The sequence below is a fragment of the Pipistrellus hanaki genome, assembly GCF_964339955.1.
Source record: "Pipistrellus hanaki genome assembly, chromosome: 3".
NCBI lineage: Eukaryota > Metazoa > Chordata > Mammalia > Chiroptera > Vespertilionidae > Pipistrellus > Pipistrellus hanaki.
Genome location: NC_140505.1, coordinates 12,165,107 through 12,188,574, shown reverse-complemented (window position 1 = coordinate 12,188,574; position 23,468 = coordinate 12,165,107). Strand labels below are relative to the sequence as shown.

The following is a 23,468-nucleotide window of genomic DNA, read 5'->3' as shown; positions in this document are numbered from 1 at the left end:
AGGAAGGCCATCGGTATCAACATTTTTTCCTACTACATTGAACAGACATGTTTACATCATCTAGACATATGATGTAAATATCAATCTCTTAGCTTATATATTTCTTTTTAATTATTTCTATAACATTTCAGAACATATTTGAATTCAAGCATGGATAGCCCCTCACTAGATTGGTTTTTACAGGGTTTTGTCTCCTCACTCTTTTCATCTGTTCTCCTCTTAGGACATAATCTAACATTTCTGTGGCCCCTCCCACCTCCTGTACTATTTGCTCTTAAAATCAGAACATGTTTGAGGTGGAAGGAATCTCAAGAGACCATGTGATTCAATACTTTTGTTGCAAAGTTGAGTAAACAGAAGCTTGGAGATTTCCCCAGATGCCTACATCAGCTCATGATCGGTAAAATTCAGTAGAAGACAGAGCTGAGATTTGAAACACAGCTAATTACTAATAAAAGAAAACCTGTTACCTTCTGATTAAGAACTCTTCTAGTTGTTTAATTTAAGAAGTGTTTTCAACTTCAATATGATTCAAATGAATTAAGTAGTGTTTTCTGAAAAAGTCTGTAACAGTAATTAGCATTCATAATTTCTCAACATTTCTTGTGTTGTACTTTGTATTAGTTTATTGCAAAAAACATACGAGAATGTCTCATGTTAGATTCTAATATTTTAACTTATATAAATTGAAGTCTTATGTTCTGATATGACTTTTAAGCAATAGCAGTAATAGCATATCTTAATCCTTCCTCCAATGTTGACTTAAAGCTTTACTTAAGAAATCCCAAACACAAGTTAAATTCTCTTTTAAAAGTAATAAGACTGCACTAGCTTTCTGCTTCTGCTGGGTATAGAACGTATTGAATGAAATGGAGCTCTCTCAGTTATTTGATATGATGGATCATGCAAAGAAAATGATTCTGGCTAAATCATTCACTCTGTTGCTTACATTACCTGTTTTCCTGCTTCTTCTACCACAATAACCTCAACAAGTCTCACTGTCCCACTTGTCTCTGTGCTGTGGAGGCCTGAACTCCAGTGTCTACAGTCAGGGTCCCTCAGAATGAAGCTCCCATGCACTGGATCCATGTTCATGGGACAGCCTGGGAAGGTTGGTTGATATATGAAAATTAAGGACTTACCTTATAGTAATCAAGTCATTGTCCCCATAATACAAAACGTTTAATACAATTTGACATTCTTGGATTCTGTAAGGTTCAAAAAATTTGAATTAAGGGGTGTTGTGATAAATGAACCTACAGTGTTCTGGTGTTGTTTTTTAGAGGCAAATTTACAAAAAATAAGCAGTGAAGAATGGAAGAAACTATGATTTCTGGTAGGAGGGCAGCGTAAGTGTCTGACAAAAGTCAACGTTAAGGGCGAAAGAACAAATTCCTTAAAATATGGATCTAGTGATGCAAACACATTTTCAACATTTGTTAACATTTGTATTTCTTTTACTCTTTGAGCAGGAATTTTAAATTTAGTTTCTACTGTCCTTAAATATTGATCTCCAGTGGGGGAAAAAAATACATAGATCTACCTCTGAAGATGATATTCCAATGGAAAGTGAATCCATTCTCAGCACTATGCAGCACATTAGTCTCATTTATTTAGAGGATGTTTGAATTTATCAGTCAGAAATCAAGTATAAAGTGAATGGTGCAAACAAAAATTGTACCATTAGAACCTCCATGTAACAAATAGTCTGTGGACCCACAGCACTTGTTTAGCCCTCTTAATCCTACCTTATATCGCAATAAATTAGATGTTTTGCTAAAAGTAAATATGTCACATGCAATAGCCAAGTAAATACTACATAAGGACATTGAGACCTGACAAATGGCAGCATGGTGGCCTATGGTTCATTCTGTAAAATATATTGCTGAGTGCTTTCAAAATTAGCTCATGTACAAAATCCTTGACATAGTAGACAAAGAGTACCAACACATTGAATTGAAAGAAACAAAACTCAGGGTGGGATTCTGTCTTGTTTTGTTTTGTTAAAAAAAACTATGTATCGAATTTTTAATTTTTAGTAAAGCAACCAATACATAATGCTTTAACATTTTAAAATTCTTGAGGGGAGGGGGGAAGGTGGTAGAGGGGAGCATGTACATCTAAAAAGATGAATGGAAAATTGTGCTTTCAGACCGCAGCGTTAGTTTTCTCACAGGGTTAACCGTTCCCTCTTGCCATCGGACACTGGGCATTGCATCCGTGTAGCGGTCCTATGTGCCGTGCGTATCCAGGTCCTGCAAAAAAAAAAATCTAAAACCGTGTGCTTCACTTCATGTAGCAAAGGCACCTATGTTATTCTCCCTTTGAGCCGAAGGTGTGTGATCCAGGTTTCCTGCTGGGGATGAGTTTCAGCTGTCCTGCCACTCACCCTCCGTGCTGAGCGGTGCAGTCCCTCACAGGAGCAGGTGGCAGCTGGCCTGTGGACCACTCGCAGCAGCTCTGGACCGATCACAAGGGAAACCGAGCAGAACCGTGAAGCAGACAGACGGGAACAAAAGGCTATTCTGGTGTGAGGAGGAGGCATCGGTCCCTTCAGCTCCACAGGCAGACGCTGCTGCTGAACTGGCAGGTGGAGCCCAGGCCGGCCGGGGACAGGTACAGTTTGCCGTTGGGGCAGACGCACAGTTCGTACACGGTCTGCCGGGCGCTGGAAGAGCTGGGAGATGAGGAGAAGGAACCGGTGGGCAGGTTTCCCAGCCGAATGGTGTCCGCGTTCAAAAATATCTACGGGGGAGGAAATTACATTTTAATTCAGGGTCGCATTCTCCAGTGCTCAGAGCTTTGCAACACGGCCTGGTGAGAAAGACCTCACAACAAGCAACACTTACTGGTCCAGCTGCCCTTGAGAGGGAGGCAACTGGCTATGGAGATCAGGGGGCATGGCCAGCTGGTGGGGCCCCAGATCACTCTGCCTGTTGGTTGCCCCACAGATCAGCCCTGATTGCCAGCCAGGTCTAGAAACCCTACCCTATATTTTGGGAAGTGTCTCTTAGATTAAAAAATTAAAACCTGGCAAGGCTACTCTAACACTGAAAAGACAGGATGATGCAGCGATGACATGCATGGACTCTGGCTTGCACATTCTGTGGTTAGCCCTGATTCGGACACTTATAACTGTGTGACAAAGCCAATTATTTAACTTCTCTCTGCTTCAGTTTTCCCACCCATAAGATGGGGAAAATGGTACTACTGCCTCAGAGGGACCATGTTATGCACTACTTTTTATAATCAGGGCAAAAAATGTAGCTGCCCATACAACAGCAAGATGCCTTTCACTGTATGAAAAATATGATCACTGGTCCATGTAGCATCCTGGATTGTGAGAAGGATGTCCAACTGCTGATTTAGGCCTGACACCCCCCGAGAAGTCCCAGAATTTTAGAGAACACAGGCCAGGCTGGGGGACTCCTACAACCCCCATGCATGAATTTTGAGCACCAGGCCTCTAGTTTATTATATTATTTTGTAGTCATATTTATATCTTACATTCCCTACAAAATTTTGTCCTTGAAGGAAGGACCACATCTGAATATTTTTATAATTCCATCGTGTTTGATCCTGTACCTACAATGTCCACATAATATAGTTGTTGACTAAATGGATTATGAAACAAATGAATGACTGTATTTAACAACATTATTCAAATTTTAAAAAAAGCATCTTTACTCCCAGGTTAAGTGAGAAGAAAGTAGAGAGGGGGAAAAAAGGCCTTCTCTTTTAATTATTTCCAGATTTGTTTCTACTGATGTAAACGTTAGAAATATAAACCAGCAAAATAAAATGCCAATACATTTTTGGGTACAGATGCTGGGCTTCATTTCTTCTGGCTTTTGTTTCCTCCTTGAGGGCCATGAATGATGGCAACACATTGTTACACAAGCTGGGCTCTTTCCTGCGTTTCTCCACAGGGGAGGAGGCAAAACTGCTCTTCCTGGTTGAGTCTGAGAGAAGAACCGGGATTGCAGAGCTCATCCCTCTTCCCTCACATTTACTTTAGGAGCTAGCACACCTGCAGACATTCTTAAGTTATTATAGGGGCAAGTTCTGGGACGGTGGGGTTTGGGTCTGTATATTTGGAGTTGAGATCTCAGAAGATCTGGTAGGACCGGTGTTTTGCCCAAGAAAACTTGAGACATAGATGACAGACAGTGGAACATGGGAAGCTAAAGAACATGTGGATAAGGAGGTCATGTGGGATCAATCAAATGACTATAGATATTGTGAATGGTCCACTTATGAATAAGCATAGACATACTTGTCACTGGTTAGCCCTGGCGATTTGCATTGCCCTTTGACCCTGTGCTGCTACATTGGCTTTCATAGCTGGGAGCTAACTGTCTTTTTACTGGTGCAGCCTGAGGGAATGAATGCAGAGAGTAGCTGCTTTTACATAGGAAGGGTATGCAGGTGGCAGCCTTCGAAGCAAGCACAGACGTAGAGACCTCATCAGTGGCCTTAGCCTTGAACCTTATGGTGTGTGGCCCACTTCAGCTTTATAGCACTCCCAGCCAGCTCTCCTATCCATTTAGGGGCTGCTCTACACAATATTTAGCTCTATGACAATATTTAATTCCATAAACTTCTGAGATCCAAACTCTATCTTCACCCCCATAAGGGAGGTATATCTTATTCATAGATAAATTAAAACGAATAGGGCCTTTAAAAAGAAAAAAAAATTATATTTTATTGGCTTAGATAGAAAATAAGTCAAGAGTTAAAAGGGACAATATATATTGATTTTTTCAACCCAACATTTCTCAGCTTCTGCAGGCTCCTGCAGCATGGATGGGCTTGGTCATGGGCTTGTTTGTATCTCTTTCTGTCTGCTGTTCGCTTTCCAACTTCTTAAATTGATATTTCTATTCTATATTGTCCTATAAACCATGGAATCCATTTGTTTGGAAACTCCTTCTGGTACTCAAAATTACACCCTTGAGGTTTTAACTAATGGCCCATTCATTGTGTTCTCGCCACTAAGAATTCATTTGTCCCACTCTTACCTGTTGAAATAAGACCTATCGCTGGAGGAAAAACCTTAATCAGTTTCCAAAATAAAAATTGTTTTCTTCTTCCTCTGTGATCTGGTAACATGTAAATACCCCATTGCTTTGCATATACTATTATAACATGCCCAGTGTCCTTACAGCTGTGACTCACAGTGTCCTCAGAGCTAAATCTGAAATTCCTTGTAACACTGTGAGAAATAACTGCATCTTTTACAGTGCTGATTTTGTGTATAATTTCATTTTTACACATTTTGTCCATTGTTTTGGAAACCTCAATGCTATGCCTATTCTGATTTTAATTAGTTCAAAAACTATCTAAAGATAGATTTGACATCATTTTATATTGTTTAATAAATGATCAGTCTGCCTTTCTGTGGCACTGTCAGTGAAGCAAAGAGAAAGATTTTTATATCATTTCACATTTCTTTGTAGGAAAATTATATGGTATTTATTCTAATAGAAAATGCTATGCCTTTCTACATCTTTGTTTTATTAGTATAAAAATGATCACAGCTGAATATGTCTGGATATGATTTATTTAGAGCATTTTACAAATGCCAACCTGTAATTGATTTGAGGAATCTGCTGATATTTTGAATAAAAAACCATCAGTAAAGTGGTGCTTAAGTAAGGAAAGAACAAAGATTAATAACCACCAATATTTCTTATGAATAATTTGAATGAACTATTAACATGATAAAAGCAACTCTTTAAAAAGAATGTGAGATATTTAGAAAGATTTCTGTCTTGCTGTGGATGACAAAGTATTGTAGTATGTAATAGTAGTGGAAGAGCCCTAAAAGGTAATGTGGATATGTTTTTAAAATATCATAAAGAATATTTCTAGATCACATAAGTAGTAACAAGATGCTAATGTGGTTCTGACAATGACTTTGTTTATAAAAATGAAGCAAAATATATAATTAAAATGTATCTTGAATCAACAACTGAGATAATGGCATAAAAGTAAAAAAAAAGATTGCCTCCCTATTCATTTATGCTCTCATCTTTACATATGAAGAGGTATAAAATGCTCCAGAACAGCTCTTAAATTAGCCTTCCATTCTTTTTCTTCTCAATTTAAACTTTCTAAACTCATAATACAAAGTAAATAAGCACACAATGGAAGAAAATACTAAGGGAATTGATTGGCATAAACAGCAATACAACAGCTTTAGCCCTTCCAGGGCTTCGGGAGGCACAGGAGAAATGCACAGAATAGAATATGTTTTATATATAAGGCTTTGGAAGAATTACGGTAGAATTAAAAACAAACAGGCAAACAAAAGAGAAACTACAAAAATGCCCATGCAGATTTGAAAGAACAACAGATGAGAATCCTAGACATGAATGACATAATTACTAAAATTAAAAGCTCAATGTAGGGATTAAGTATGCGGTAAGATACTACAGAGGAACCTGGGCATGTAGACCTGAATAAATAAACAGAGTGAGGCACAGGGAGACAAAGAAATAGAAAGTAGGAGGGAGAGACTAAGGGATCTTAGAGCAAAAACAATGAAAAGTCTTAGCATTTCTTCAGAGTTCCAGAAAAAGTCCACAGAGAAAATGAGGAGAGGTAATATGTGAAAACATTCGGCTGATTAACTTGCAGAATTGACAAAATGTGACTCTACAGACACAGCAATCACAATGTTTAGAGCAAGTAAGGGAAAGGGAATAAATGGTGACTATTGCATTAGAGTGCAAGAGTGGAAGACAGAAGATAAAAGGTTCTTTAGAGCAGACAGTGAAAAAAAGCAGATGGTCTTTAAAGAAAAGACAATAGACTTAAAGGAGATTCTTGGGGTAAATAAAGTGGACAGAAAAAACTATTAAAGAGTATCTCCTTACCCAGGAAATAACAGTATGGTTAAAGAGTAAATTAAACTTTCATTTTGTTTTCCTTTAAAAAAAAAAAGTAGGTACTATTTTTTTAAATATATATTTTTACATTGATGTAAGAGAGGACAAGAGAGAGATAGACACATCAATGATGAGAGGGAATCATTGATCGACAGCTTCCTGCTCACCCTCAATCAGGGGTCATCCAGCAACCTGGGCATCTGCCCTGACCAGGAATTGACGACTTCCTGGTTCATAGGTCCATGCTCAACCACAGAGACATGCCAGCCAGGCTAGGCATTATTTCCACAGAAACAAACATTCAAGATTCTTTTTACGAAGATGTTTTTAAGACCAAAATATAATTTAAAAAAATATTAATCTATTCTTGATAGTATCTTGACATTTATGATGTGTATCTGACAATTTTGAAACTATAAGAATTCAGATGCCCCATTCTTTCTTGGCATATGAATGAATATCTTTCAATATAAAATAAATAGAGCCTTGACTTAAGAAAATAAGATTTACCAAATTTCATATTCAAGAAGTATTAATATGGTCATCATTATCGCTATCTTATGAAGCAGCTCTCTATGTCTCAGCGGGAACCATATGCATATACTTTAAGCAGAAGGACTCTCACCAGTAAAGAGCTACCTGCTACCCTGGGAACTCACCTCGCCCTCTGTAGACTGCAAGTGCAGCTCCTTTCTGCAGGCGGCTTTGAAGTCTCCTGCAGCAGCTCGCACCTGGACCCCTCGAGGAGCCTCCATTATCAAGGATCTGGTTGGTGACTCAAGCCTAAGGGAAAAACAAAAGAATCCTTCAGAGTAAAAATTAAAAAAAAAATTATTATGATGGACTAAAAGATAACATTAGTCAACTAAAAACAGAGAAGGGGGTAGGAATAAATAAAAATATGTGCCATTAAAAAAACAAGTGACATTTATAATGATTTTTGATGGCCTTATTTATTTTTTGGCTTTTTATGAAATTGTTGGCTTCAATGATTTACTCTCACTTGTAAACTGATTTGCTTAGTCTCTTCTGCTGTTGCCCTTCACAAAAAAGTAGGTCATACGTTTACTTGTTTAAATCTTTTATACATTTTTCAATATTAATGATGGAGTTTTAATAAAAACATTTCTAAAAACTGAGCATATAAATATCCCTCAATAAAGAGTCCCTGTTTTGTGGAGATGAGAGAGCTTTCATGAAAATCATGAATATTGTAAACTGCCAAACACACATAGTAAACATTTGTAAACTTGAACATTTTCAAAATACTCTTTACACTTCAAAGAAATTAATCAAAATGAAGAAATAAGACATTCCCTCCATCAACTGCCTTGTACTGGTCAAGGAAAATGTCCACAGAATAAAATACATTAGTCTAAAGGAAGGAAAATTAAGTAAGGGATGATATACAAGTACAAGATTGACTATATGCATTTTGAGATTGTAGTCATTCAAGACTGACTACATACACTTTGAGAGAAGAAGTGTTTAAGATCATTGTGTCTGCAGAACAAAGGTAGCTGGGAGGCAGTTTCAAAATTATCTTCAAATATAAAACTAGAGAAAAGAGCCAAGGAAGGCAGAATACAGAAAATAGGATACAGTTGTAAAAAGCACCAGTATGAGAAGACGCTGTCCCCCTGAACTGGGCTTTGGATAAGTGCTCTGCTCTGGGCTGCAGTGGCCTGTGGGCTCTGGACCACAAGAATTCAGGACTAGAGTCCCCTCAGGGTCACATGCACCATCACTCTGAGCAGCTGGTTTAGAGTGAGGCCATAGATCCAGAGCTGTTGGTAGAGAGAGCCACATTAAACAGTTTGATCAGCTCTCTCTTCCTAAGTCGTGAAGTTGAAAGTGATATTGAGGGACTCCTGCCAGCACTTAGAAAAGTGATCAGGGCATGTTCAAGTGACTTTCCTTCTTTTTTTCCACTAAAAAAAACAACTTTGAAACTTTCATCCCTCTTGAACATCTTCATAAAATCCCTGGCAGAGCCCGGCCAGTGTGACTTGGTGGTTGAGAGTCCACGCAGGACCCAAGAGGTCAAAGTCTGATTCTGGTCAGGGCACAGGCCCTGGTTGTGGGCTGGATCCCCAGTGGGGAGTGTGCAGGAGGCAGCCAACGATGATGTTTCTCATGGATGTGTCTCTCTCTCTATCCCTCTCCCTTCCTCTCTTTCTAAAAAGCAATTAAAAATATAGTTAAAGCCTGTGGTTAAAAAAATAAATAAAAATCCCTGGCAGGAGTGAGGAGTGATATCAGGTTCTGGATAAGGTAATTTAAAGAAATTTCTGTATGTTGTCTTTTTTTTTTTTTTTTTTTAACAAAATCACACATTTTACAGAATAGTTGTAAACTTGAAAAGGAAAAAAAAATCACTTGTCATTTTCTATTAATAATTCTTATACTTTGGCACATTATTTAATTTCAAAATCTGAATGTTAAAATGTGTATTTTTAATTAATTTTCCCAGATACACCTCCAAATTTACATCACCTTATACAGTGTATCTGTGACCTCTGCTATTTCCATTTGTTAATGATTTATAATATAAAATGTTATTCTTTTTTTAATATCTCCAGAAGAATGATTTTAAATATTATGTTACATCTAATAAGCACCAATTATTCAAGGAAAAATGATCTTACATATAATATTACATGCAATAACATTAATATTTCATGAGTAAAAGGATTTTAAGTACAATATTACCAAAACTGTACTATCATAGTATGATATCACAAAAGTTGTAGGAAATATTAAAAATCTGCAAATAAAAGGATTACTTCTATTATATTCTAGAATACTTTTCCCCTCTGGCTCTATTTTTGTTCATCAGTTTATGTTGTTCATTATATTTAACAAATGAATGAGATCATTATAGTCCACAAATGCCTGAGATCATATGTAGAGAGCCCCCTGGTAAGGCACATGGGCATTCTTTAATTATTGTCAGCTGAACACAGTGGCCTCAGCAAAGCCACACCCTGGGAACACGCCTTGCCAAAAAGGCGAGGGTGTTGTCAGCTTGACCTTCATTTCAGCCCACCGTGTGGGGTGGTGGGTTGATATCTAAATCCAGCCTAGCACAAGGAATGCTCAGGGCCTACATAAAATGCAAATAATCTCCTTTTGTCTTGACCTTTTGGGGAAACTTCCTGGTATTTGGGTGTATAAAATAAACACCCTGCATTGGCTCTGGGTTACTGTCTCTCCATCAGAGAGGGCAGCGGTCCACCCAGTCTCAGCTTTTCTTTCTATCTCTGTGTCTGTGTCTGGTCTCTTTCTTTTATTTCTCAATCCCCAGCTGCCTCGAATCAGGAATTGGACCTGCTCTCTAGCCACGCTGAATGAGGAAGAGAGAAAATAGTTCCAATCATATGATATTTATCTTTCTCTGACTGTCTTAGTTCCATTAGTATGATGCTAATAATCGGGGGAGAAAAGTATGTGTAACAATTACCAGATTTTAAAAATAAAATAAAGTGGAAGATTTTTTTAAAAATTAGAACTTAATTTAAAATTATTTTAATTAAAATGATATTGGAACTAGAAATAGAAATTGGATCACTAGAACACAATTCGAACTAAAATAGAAAGTATGAGAAATATCTGATAAATGTGCAATCATTTTGTGTTGGGAAATACTAGGTTATTTAATAAATGTTAATAAGTGATGCTTAATAAACTGACTAACAAAACTGAAGAAAATAACATTGGATCCTTAACACACTGCAGGAATGATTTCCTGTTTCATCTATTCAAAATATAAAAAGTAATAAAGAAATCACAGACTATAAAATTCAACAGAAACTTATAAGAAAATTCATAACCTAATTTTCCACTTAATGCATTTTCCACAAAAAACTATAAAATATAAAAGTGTTCATTGTGAAAGTATTAAATTCACAGCAATGAATTTCTGACTATTTTTCAGAGTCCGTACCCAAAGGTTATATAGCAGAGAAGCATTACTGTTGAACTCTAGTCTGCCTGTTTTTCCAAGTGATTCTGGTTTTCATGGTTTTTACATGGCAAAGATGCAACAAGATTTTGCTTTGAAGGTTGTACAGTTCTCAGATTGAAAATGAAATACCTAGCTCTTAGGAGAAGTCTCCACATTCTGAGAAAAGAATTCAGAATTCTTTTAAAGTAAATCCCAGGATGCAATTACTAAATAGAAACTTAAGTAGGACTTAAGCATCATGTATTTTGTTTTTGCTAAATATTTACAAAGTGCCAGAGAAATAGTAGGCACTCATGAATTATTTGAGGTTTCAATGATGGCATGAATGAAGAATTGAACAAAAAATTGTTTTAAGAAAAGAATTAAAAAAAAATGCCAAAATCGGTTTGGCTCAGTGGATAGAGCTTCAGCCTGCTGATCTATCGAAAGGTCCCAGGTTCGATTCTGGTCAAGGACATGTACTTTGGTTGCAGACACAACCCCAGTAGAGGGTGTGCAGGAGGCAGCTGGTTGATGTTTCTCTCTCATTTTAAAATCTGGTAATTTTTACACATACTTTTCTAGTTCTCTGTCCCTCTACCTTCCTCTCTGTAAAAAATATAAATTAAATGTATTAAAAAAATTAAAAAATTAATGCCAGCTGTGACTTGAATATATAAGAAATTTTACTGTCTTATTATTTCAGACTATAATGAGCTTTCTTCAGATGCAAATCACATTCTTTTTTTCTCTCCGCCCCCCATCCCCCAGTCAACAAAAGAGAAACTTTTTGAGGCCCCGGTGTCATTGGGTTCAGGTAGAAGGCTGCCGTGGGGACCCAAGAAATTGGTGGAGGGGCCTTATTTAACCTTCTTTTTGGGGGTGCAGGTTGGTGTGGCCGTGCTTCTTCTTGTGCAGTTGACAGCACCGGGGTGCAGGCTGGTGTAACACTTGGGGCAGATCATCTTGTCTCATTGGTACTTTTGCCAGAGCTGGCAGAGGGAGGGTTCGATGATGCCAGCCCTCAGAGGAAGCACCAAGTGCAGGTGGACTCTTTCTGAATAGTGCAGTCTGAGAGAGTGAGACCCTCCTCTAGCTGTTTGTCTGCAAAAATCAGATGCTGCTGGTCAGGCGGGATGCCCTCCTTGCCTTGGATCTTAGCTTTGACATTCTCGGTGGTGTCACTGGGCTCACCCCCAAGGGTGATGGGCTTGCCAGTCAGGGTCTTCACAAAGATCTGTGTCTCTGCATCTGCTGGGGAGGCTGCTCTGCCTCCTGGTTGACTAGAAAGAGTGCAAATCCCATTCTTTTTGTTTTCTCCATTTTTCTTGTTTTCTGCTCACTAGCACATGCCATTCTGGTTTCCTCTTTCACATTATCTCAAGCTCAATTATCTTTGTTTCCCCATGTTTGCAAACTAAAACAAGCTTCTCATAATGCTCATTTGTTACTAACTCTAGATAAATATATAAATGCAAATGAAAGAATAGAATGAATGAATGAGTGAATAAAAGGAACGAATCAAGAAAGATGGAGGGAAGAAAGGAAGGAAAGGATGGGGAGGAGAGGATAAAAATACTACTCTTTCTTCTTCTCTAATTAATATAACAATACCAGCAAAGTATTTTACCCCTTTATTGACAAAAAAGTCTCAGAGAAAAATACTCATCTACTTAATAAACGGTGGCTTTTCCTTGAACTTAAAAATGATGTAAATTAGAACAATCTGTTTCCAGAGAGTAATATAAAACCTCAATATTTCAGTTTTAAATTATATTCATGCAAGAATAGAAATGATGAAAAGATGCCTATTACATCATTAAATATTAAACTCATTTACTGATTCCAAGTCAAGATTCTTTTCTTATTTTTGGAACAGTTAATGGAACTTGGATTCAAACAATCTTCGGGCAGTGGGCATTACATAATGGATTTCATCACTTCTCACCGTAGAGTGCAGAAACCCCACTGAACTGTAATATTTTTCTTATAAATTAGCTTAGAAATGTAAAAGGAAGAACAACATTCATACATGAGTTATTCCAGACAAATATGGCATTATCTCCTTACTCACCATTCAGCATGTTTTTATTTCTTTAGCCTTTTAAAATGCAGGCTCTATTAAAAAACAACTTTACCTGATATAAAAAAAAATCCAACATGTGTAGGTTTAAAATGAACATGGAAACTTAGCACAGAATTTGGCACATATTAAGCATACATCAAACATCTGTTGAATACATAAATTATAGAAATCTACTACATGTCCATACCAAAATATTACATATACTCTATAACAAATGTTTTGGGATATTCCTTTCTAAAGCCTTTTATTTTTGACAAAAGCAAAATCAAAGGCAATATGTCTACTTACTCTCCAAATTACCATTTTAATTACCTGCCCAACCATCCCACCTTGTTACTTAAAATTAGGTGTCAACTAGGAGTGCTTCTATTGCCCTGAATGGAAAATTGTCAGCAAAACTTGTAAAGATCTCAGACACTCTAATTTTAATCTTCAGTACACACATAAATAATTGAATAACCCCATCACTACTTTGCTTTATTTATGTTTCAGTTGTGGAATTTAGATCAGTATCACTCATCTTGGGGGTTGCCAATCTGCTTTCACAGCAGCAGATAAGCCTAGCTTAAGTCAATCTTTAAATCACTGATGAATAATTAAAAACCAGGCACACTATATACTAATATCATTTCATCCACTTTTCCCCTTGTGGATTTTGAGACACACCAGCAAGGTAATTAAAATACCAGTTGGTTCTTATTCCTCTTTGGGCATCATACATTTCCTAACCACAAAACATAAAATGAGTATACAATTCCTAAAATGTTAGAAGTAAAATATGTTTCTTTTAGAACTTAGTACTTTAAAATTTCTTTATTGAATGAATCATCAAACTCTGATATTTGTATTAAAACAGTTCAAAAGCAACTGAAATCAGTGTTTGTTAAATGTGCCTTAGCAGCCAAAGCCGGTTTGGCTCAGTGGTAGAGCGTCAGTCTGCGGACTGAGGGGTCCCGGGTTTGATTCCGGTCAAGGGCATGTACATTGGTTGCGGGCACATCCCCGGTAGGGGGTGTGCAGGAGGCGGCTGGTCGATGCTTCTCTCTCATTGAAGTTTCTGGCTCTCTCTCTCCCTTCTTTTCTGTGAAAAATCAATAAAATATATTTTTTAAAAAAATGTGCCTTAGCAATAAGACAACAAATGTTGACACATTCCTTATATGCATGCATTAAGTAGTCCTCATTATTCAGTTTTGCTAAATTTTAGTGATCCAAGTGAACAAATACTTATCGGACACTATAATGTGTGAGATACAGTGCTGGGTGCTACAGAACTAAAGATAAAAAAGCAAAGAAGGTGCAGATCTGTCCTAATGGAGCCGGCAATCTTGTTAGGTGGAGAGGGATAACGTTAATAATTACACAAAAATGTTAAATTCCTGGAAAAAAAGTCATAAATCAAGACTATAACACACTAAGAGACACTATTTACACATATTCTTCAATCCTTCTAAAGTCTTGGGGTTTTGGCCTAGCATAAATAATTATTGTGGTCATCTTATAAACAAACTAGTGGCCCAAAGCGTGAAATTCACATTAGAGCAGACCCTCGCCACCTCGGCTGCTGCCTAGCCCCTTGCAGCCTCCACTTCATTTGGAAGGTCATCTGGACGCTTTCCAGTTTGGCCATTCGGTCGATTTGCATATTACGCTTTTATTATTATAGATACCTTGATCACAGTAAGAAGGCACCTTCTGTTATTGTTAATTAGTTTTTTTTTTTTCTTCCACCTGGGTTACTCTACTAGGGAGAAGCTGAGTTCTTTAGGAAATTTTATCATAGAACTATAAGGTCTGCGAATGTTATACTTTTAAAAGCACGTCTATTTTGGCGTTAACATTTTTCTACTTTATTTTTCTATTTTCACTTGAGCAGTTTTCCCCACTCATCAAAATGGGAAGGACTAAAACTGATATTTATGAAATAAACATTTTTTTTCTTACTATTTTCATAGCATTTTTAAGACAAAGACTCCCAGGATTTAGCTTTAAATATGATTATAATATTTGATTTATTTTTGAAATATCAATGTTGTCCTTTTCAAATTAATTAGTTGAGTTGACAGTGGTTACTAGGTTCATATAGATTTCAAGTGTACATTTCTATGATGCATGATCTGTATATTACATTGTCTGCCCACCACCCAAAATCAAATCATCTTCCCTCACCATATATTTGACCCCCTTTAACCTTTTCTAAACCCTCCACCTTCCCTCTAAAAACCACCATAAATTAATCTATATCTATGAGTTCCAGTTTTATATTCCACACTAGAGGCCTGGTGCACAAATTTGTGCACCCAGTGGGGTCCCTCGGCCTGGCCTGCAGAATCAGGCTGAAACCTGCCCTCCAACATCACCCCCTAGGGGTCCTGTATTGTGAGAGGGCACAGGCCAGGCCAATGGACCCCACCAGTGCATGATTGGGGTCCAGGAGGGATGTGGGAGCTTGGCCAGCCAGGGAGGGACGTGGGAGGGCTCCAGGACATGTCCTACCTGTCTTGCTCAGTTCCAATTGGCTGCACTCCAGCAGCAAGCTTACTACTGGTTGGAGTGTCTGCCCCCTGGCGGTCAGTGCACGACATAGTGAGTGGTTTAGCAGCTTTAGCATATCATTAACATATCATGCTTTGATTTGTTGAACCGTAGACCAGACACTTAGCATATTAGGCTTTTGTTATATAGGGTATCAGTAAAATCATATGGTTCTTAGCTTTTCCTGACTTACTTATTTTGCTTAACATGATATTCTCAAGATCCATCTATATTGTCTCAAATGGCAGTACTTCATGTTGATATTTTATAAAAATAGCTTAGCAAATGCATTTTAGAATGTAATTTATTCATCCAAAATTAATTATTTTTTTAAACAACACATAGTATTGTATTAGTATAAGGTGTGTAATATGATATATTATATGTATACTAGAGGCCTGGTGCATGAAAATTCATGCACTGGTGGGGTTCCCTCAGCCCAGCCTGCCTCCTCTCACAGTCTGGGAGCCCTCAGGGGTGGGATGTGACTAGTGATCAGGGGAAGGTGATGGCCCATCACACCTCTGCTGCTGCCATTGCCAGCAGTGAAAGCCTTGGCCAGCCCTGGATACCTGAGCCTTGGGTAGACCTGGGCAGCCGTACAGCCACTATCTGAGGCTTGCCTGCGCCTCAGGCCCACCTTAAGCAGCTGGGGGGCTGAGGGCATGTCTGGCCGCATTGTGCACCTGACGCCCCCCACCCCCTGGCAGGGCTGAAAGGACTGGGGGAGTCTAGCAGGGCAGAGGGGACTGGGCACCACCACCTTGTGGCTGTGGGCACTGCCATCTTTGTGATGATGTGATGGACAATTTGCATATTCCCTCTTTATTAGATAGGACAGTGTAAAATGATCACCACAATAAATTATATAAAATATATTTTATTCCTAAAGCTTAACTCACTTATTGAATTGAGAGCATCCATGGATCCATGGATCCATTACTGTTTTTTACTATTTTAACTTTAATAAACAGTTGCCATGATTACCCCAGGGAGAACTTCCTATAATACTGTCAGTTCACAATCTTTTTGGTAGAGAGAGCTTTTACATGTAACTGTACCTTTTAAAAACAGCAGCTTATTCCACTGAAAATATTAGATTGAGTCCATCATAGGGCAATTATGTTCTGCCCTTCCCTAATTATTATCCATATTTGTTTTTGTTGTTTCCTTTACATAACATTCCCTGACTTTAATAGCTTTCTCCTAATCTCGGCTTCCCTATTCTTTAAGTCTATGCACCATAGTATATTTCATCGTTTATCACAGATATATCATAGTATATTTCATTGTTTTCCAGCAAGGAAAATCTTCATCCTCCTCCTAACTATGCTAAAACTGCTAAAACTGCATTTTCTTAATTTTTCAAACTCACAATACACACACACACACACACACACACACACACACACACACATATATATATATAATATTATTCATTGTATATTTATTTGGAAACACTATACAGATGGTTATTTTTAGAATAAAAGACATATTTTCTTGTCCTTCATCCAATACTTGACTATTTACTATTTACTATTTACTATTTACTATGTAGCAGCACATGTCAATTCTTCATACAGGTATGTAGGATATTTTCTGTTTTAGTTCTTTATATCAAGGATGGATCAACAGTGGCAAAAACAATGATACAAGTGTAAGAGCCAGGACTTACCTGAGGTCTTGGGAAGGTTCTGCTCTGATGTGAGGTGTCTCGACTGAGTGCCCGAATACTGCTCCTTCAGTGCCTAAGGGCAACATGAATCCCATGTCAGTACTACAAGCAAGTGGAAAGATACACTGTTCTTAAGTTCTATTGTTATGGATCGAATATGCTTCCACACATGGGACGACAGGAAATAGGAATACAGAAATTAAGAGAAAAACTGGAAAAAGAATTCAAGGTAGCACAGGGCTGGAGGACAAAGCTAAATGTGCCAGTATTGACCACTTTTAAGATGATCTTACTTATTTTTAAAGTTCAGTCTGATTTAGAATTATTACCCTTTTGCCAAAGAACAAAGACCCATCTTCTCCTCTTTTATTTCCCAGGTAAGGGAATTTGAGGGAAGAATAAGTCATAATGAAACCAAAATGTGGAGTTTGAGTCTGAGTTCCTTGTTTTGTGAAATCCAATGAAGTCGAGGGATTCCAGGAGCAGGCTAGTGACCAGAGCTTCCTTTCTAAGTTATAGTCAGGAGTATTTTAACATCCAAACTAATTCAAGTCTATAAGTCCATGTGTTGAGGTCCACATGGCCATAAGCCACCTGTGCCCAGGAATGTGCTTCCCCCACCAGAATTCATTGCGCGTAAGCATGCCCTTTAATTTCAGGGTAGATAGCTGTGCTAGCTCCTCATTGGTCTTTTCAAAGAATTTTGCCTTAGCAACATGCCTTGCCTTACTACCTGTGATTGGTTATCTGCAAGTTGTCTGTCTTAGCAACATTCATACATTCATGCCTCTCAGTGCTCTGCGCCCTTCCTTCTCCACCCAGTTGGAGTGCCTTAGTATCTCTGCCTCCTTGGGTTCCCAGTTTCACATCCTCCTCCCCTGGTTCCACTCCTATCTATCTAACGTTCTTTTGTCTCAATAATATACAGAGCATGGATGAAAATGGGAAGAGCTCCAGTATAGTATATTATTAAATATTTAAAGGCATAGCTAGGACTTATTGGGCCTTGAGCATTTCTCCCACCTTTGATGAGAGTGATCATCAAACGGCAAAGAACTGGCATCTTCCTTTGCCCTTGCTGGAAGCAAGGCTCCATCTAAGACCATGAATTGTCGGAATTCGCTTTATTCGAGTTGACTTCTTGTGGGGTCATATTTATCAATTGAAGCTTTCATTTATTGACTCCACTTGATTTTCCGTGTTCTCAAGAGCTTTTCCATAATTTAACTGAGTTAAATAGAATGGTTTTCCTTTTAAAAAATTAAATGCAGAACACATTTTTAAAAGAAAATGATGAAAAAGAAACCTCTTTTTTTTCTTTTGTAATTTCACATAAATGTTTTATATAATTTCTTGCTGAATAAAGGTTATCTTCTTTTAGTCTAATATTCTTTATATATCTTGCTGTAAGAATACTATGCCTGCTCCATCAATGGCATCAACACTAGCTTAATAATACAATGCCATTGAAAAATGAAAATTTTAAACCTACAAAATGAAGCTGCTTCTGCTTATTATGAAGAACAATATAAATGTATTGATTCAATAACCAAAGAAGAAGCTGCCACTAGGAAATTACAGCTAATGTTTAGATGCCTTGAATGTAAGTGGTTTTATAAGGAAATATACTAAAATCATCAGATGACTCTTCCACATAAAACAGCAATGCAGACCTTGATCTTGAATCATAAAAGGAGAGGAGAGTTTTTTCAAAGACTGCACTATGGTTTCATCTATATTATGGTTCTAAGGGTAAATGAATAAGGGTCTGCTGAGGTAGATTTCTAAGATTATAGTTTTTCATTTATGAGCTAAAAATATATTGGCATTTTCGACTTCTTACTGCTTTCAGTGTGCTTTCCCCCCAAAAAAGAGGCTCTGTAGGGTGTATACTGTTATATGGGCAACTATTAAAAAATTATTTAAGGAGTTTGCTCTTTTGATATTTTGTAAGATATTTATTTCTGTGAGTGAAAAATTCTTAGAGATGGGTCTTTGAAAATAAAGTGAAAATTGTAGATAAAACTAATTTTGTGATTGTGGTGAGGGGCGACATTTAAAACAATATTCCAAGATATACATTTGCATATCTCAAGGGGAGGCTCCTTTGGAATTTAAAAAATAAAATATAACTTCCAAAAGGACGCAGGAGTAAAGTTCAAATGCTATAAACTTCCAAGATGAGATAGCAGAACTATAACTAAAGAGCAGTAGCCATATTGCTTTTCAGATACAGAATGACACATGTAGTAAGTTAGTACAGAATATATCAATGTACAATGCTACCAAAAGTGTAACTTAAAAAGGAGGATATAAAATGATAGAAGTTTCAATTCCAAGTATCAATATAGAACATTATTAATGATTTTAAAATAATTCTTGAGGAAATAAATGTATAATCATACCACCTACAGGGCTAAATTGAAAAGTGAATAAAATGAAAAATAATTAGGTAAGTTCAGGCCTCCAGATAATGAGGAAATTACTCTCATCTTTTTCATTTTTGTCCCAGAAGGAGCCAAAGGGACCCCAATTAATAAGCAATAATGATAGTCTTACAAGGAAATCAGTGAAGGAGGATAAAAGCCATCTGATCCAGGCACACGACAAACTCAAAAGTAAAAGGATATATATAATATATATATATAAATTATATATATATAATTTATATATATATATATTATATATATTATATATATTATATATATATATATCTCCCACGGATTGGGAAGTGTCTGACTATAAATAAGACACAGGCTTAGCAATGAAAAATATAGGCCACTCAATTAAATTTTAATTTTAGGTAAGCTTTAAATCATTTTTAGAATAAATACACAATCTTTGAAGGGAATATACTTATATACTGAGATAATTTGTTGCTTATATAAAATTCAAAATTAACTCAATCATTAGTCAACATTCGTTTGGTACAAAGAGTACAGATCTGACTTATTCTCACTTTAGAAAAAGAAAGAAGGTGCGATGAATCCCACATTGTAAACTATAGAAACCATAAAAACAAAGGAAGAGAGAAAGGACAAAAAGAAAAGAGTATAGACATTTACTATTATGTATTTAAACTTATTGACTAATTAAACATTAGATGCTAAAGGATATTTCCGTACCTTAAAGTGAAAGTGAGACTTAGGGAAAACATAGACTTTTAACTGTTGTAATAACAACAGTTAAAAAAACAAGCCCAGCAAACTTCAGGGTCAAAAGTCCTGGATCTCATTCATATGAAAATTTTTGGTTTAAACATAAAAGAATAAGGATGGCATAGAATGTTTTGCTAGAAAGGAGAAAGAGTATAAAATGGAATGTGCTTCTACTTTATATTTAGAGACAGTTTAAGGCATAAGCTAGGATGTTACAAGTGCTCATCATAAAATATCACTCCACAGAAAATGAAAACAAATTATTAAAATTAAATGATCCCCCGCGAGATCTCCATCTCCATCCTTTGCGGAAGCTTCCTTATGTGGCTATATACACTGTAAATGCTATCCTCTAAGCTACTCATTATGAACTTGTTGTCATCCATATATCCTTAGGGAAGTTATTTGCCTCAAAACAGGCAGCATAAGAAATGGAAATTAAAAAAAAAAAACACATTTGATATTCCCATGTTCTTCCTTAACTTTACAGTAATTGAAAAAAGTTCTGTGAAATGCAGCATCTCTCCATGAATTCTAACGCAATATATTTCAGACACAATTTTATGATATTGGCCTTGTGTGGGAGACTTAGGATCAGTAATATACATAGAAGCCAAACAAGGATAGCTTTATGCTCTTAAATATTAGTTTTACATAAATCATCCCATTTTCTTTTCTCACAGAACTTGTTAATATAAGTAGATAACACGTTGTCTACACCGGAATAATGAGAGAGATCTTGTCAGAGAAATAAAATACCTCATTGATAAGGCTAGAATCCTGGCCTTTATGTTTTCTTTCTTTCTTTCTTTTTAAAAAATATATTTTATTGATTTTTTTACAGAGAGGAAAAGAGAGGGACAGAGAGTCAGAAACATGGATGAGAGAGAAACACTGATCAGCTGCGTCTTGCACATCCTCTACTGGGGATGTGCCCACAACCCAAGGTACATGCCCTTGACTGGAATCGAACCTGGGACCCTTCAGTCCACAGGCCAACGCTATATCCACTGAGTCAAAACAGTTTCGGCCTTCATGTTTTCTTATGTGTACTCTGCTCACTTTGAGATTAGCAGATGTAGTAAGCAACCCTCACTTCTTTGTTCCTACTTAAGTGACCTTGAGAAGTTATTTAATATCTCCAAACCTCCATTTCCTCAGACAAAAATTACAATAGTAATGCCAACCTACAGTTTAAGTTAGATTTTTCTTAAATAGGATGTAAATGTACCCCAGTTCATTATAAAGATGTGGTATTTCTTAATTCCTCCCCCCCACCCCCCTTTATAAAAGTCAGCCACAGAAGATCTACACATTGTGTGTGCAGAGGTAATGGCCCAACGTGGGTCACTCTATTCCCAAAATGTCATAGCCTCATGCTGAATTCTGAAATCTGAAATTTGGGCACTGTAAAGAGATTCTTAAATGTCAAATAGGAAATGCATTTTATTAAACAAAATGCTCTTCAGTAAATTGAGGCATTCCCTGATGCAGCTGCTCAGGCATTAGATAAGATCAGTCAATGCTCAAATAAGCTCTGAGCGCTCAGGGAGGCTTCTTCTAAATAAAATGCTGTATTTGGCACAATCTCACTTCTAATTGAGCTCTACCCTAATGTTGAAAATATTGAGAAAATGTGCTCTGACTTTTCTGTGTGTTAGGCTGATTTCATTCTCTGTGTAGATATAATAGAAATGCATCATATCAATAGCTGAAGTAAGTGAAACAGTCCTGAACTCTGCCAAGGTTTTACTTTCCTTTGAAAAAAAAAAAAAAAGCAAGAGTTAAGGGAAGAGTTGAACAGGACACAATTCCTTGAACTATTTCTCTTTTCAATGTGAAATCTTGATTAAATTGGTAAAAATTCAAACATAGCAATTAGCTCTAAGAACTTAAGGGGAGAAATTTGAGTAATTATTAGTCACACTGCCTCCCAAATCCAATCTATAAGATTGTTAGAAGACTTTAAATAATCAAAATTCAATTAACCTCAGATAGCATTTTAAATCCCTACCCTGGAATAGGGCTGAGTCCAGAGCAAATACATCTAGATCGAAGGAGCAAAAAAAATTTTTTTTCTATTTATTCATTCTCTTCAAGTTTGATCCTGTGTTATTGAATGCATACAAATTCTTTAGTACATTAAATTGAAAGTCGCTAAATAAATTATAAATCATTTTTATTATTCTTTTTGATATAAGGGGCCTTTTTCACTCTGCAGCTGCATTTCCTAGGATTTTATCTGGCATAATATAGACATTCATTAATATGTCTATCTGATGTTGCTGAATAAGTGACTGTTTTCATTGTGTATAAGTTAGATGAAGAATACAGTGGTAGAATACTGCCTGGGAAGGGAGCATCTTCAGCCTTCACTAGGGCCTCAGATATGCTGTCACAAAGGGCTTGAAAGGAGAGGTGGAGGCGTGGCACAGAATGCTTGCTGTTCCAGAGTGCTAGAATGAAGAAGAAAAAAGAGACAATCCAAGAAGGCAGGGGACTAAAGAAACCAAGAAAGCCTGGGGTACCTTCCCCTGTGAGAAAGAAAGCTGGAGAGGAGTAGAATTGACACTGCCAGCATACTTCAGTGGTTGAATCTTGACCTATGAACCAGGAGGTTACAGTTCAATTCTTGATCAGGGCACATGCCAGGGTTGCTGGCTGGATCCCCCCTACGAGGCATGCAAGAGGCAGCTGAGCAATAATTCTTTCTCTTCATTGATGTTCTTCTCTTTCCCTTTCCTTCCCTCTCTGAAATCAGCAAAATAAAAATCCTATATAATAAAAGGCTAATATGCAAATCAACTGAACTAATGGCGGAATGACAGATCACTATGATGTGCACTGACCACGAGGGGAAGACGCTTGATGCAAGAGCTGCCCCCTGGTGGTCAGTGCATTCCCACAGTGGGAGCACCACTCAGCCAGAAGCTGGGATCAAGGCCGGTGAGAGCAGCAGCAACAGTGGCAGGAGCGCTAAAATGTCAGACTGATGGCTCCCAAAGAGGAGCGGGCCTAAGCCATCAGTGGGACATCTCCCAAGGGGTTCTGGATTGCAAGAGGGCACAGGCAAGGCTGAGGGAGCCCCTCCGAATGTACAAATTTCATGCACCAGGCCTTTCATATATTAAAAAAGAGAAATATCTAAATTCTATTTTTTTAAAAAAATATATTT

General features: G+C 37.2%; 1 protein-coding gene across 2 annotated transcripts in view; it reads right to left on the bottom strand.

The window, feature by feature from the left end:
- Positions 1-2,109: 2,109 nt before the first annotated feature.
- The window catches only part of SGCZ (sarcoglycan zeta), a 589,790-nt gene continuing 568,431 nt past the window's right edge, over positions 2,110-23,468 (bottom strand). For both annotated transcript variants that reach the window (XM_084877019.1, XM_084877020.1), the window contains 3 exons: positions 17,136-17,208; positions 7,553-7,676; positions 2,110-2,745 (listed from right to left, as the gene is read on the bottom strand). In XM_084877019.1, coding sequence (XP_084733145.1) covers positions 2,554-2,745; positions 7,553-7,676; positions 17,136-17,208 — 389 coding nt within the window. In that variant the 3' untranslated portion in view covers positions 2,110-2,553. The remainder of the gene's footprint in view (positions 2,746-7,552; positions 7,677-17,135; positions 17,209-23,468) is intronic.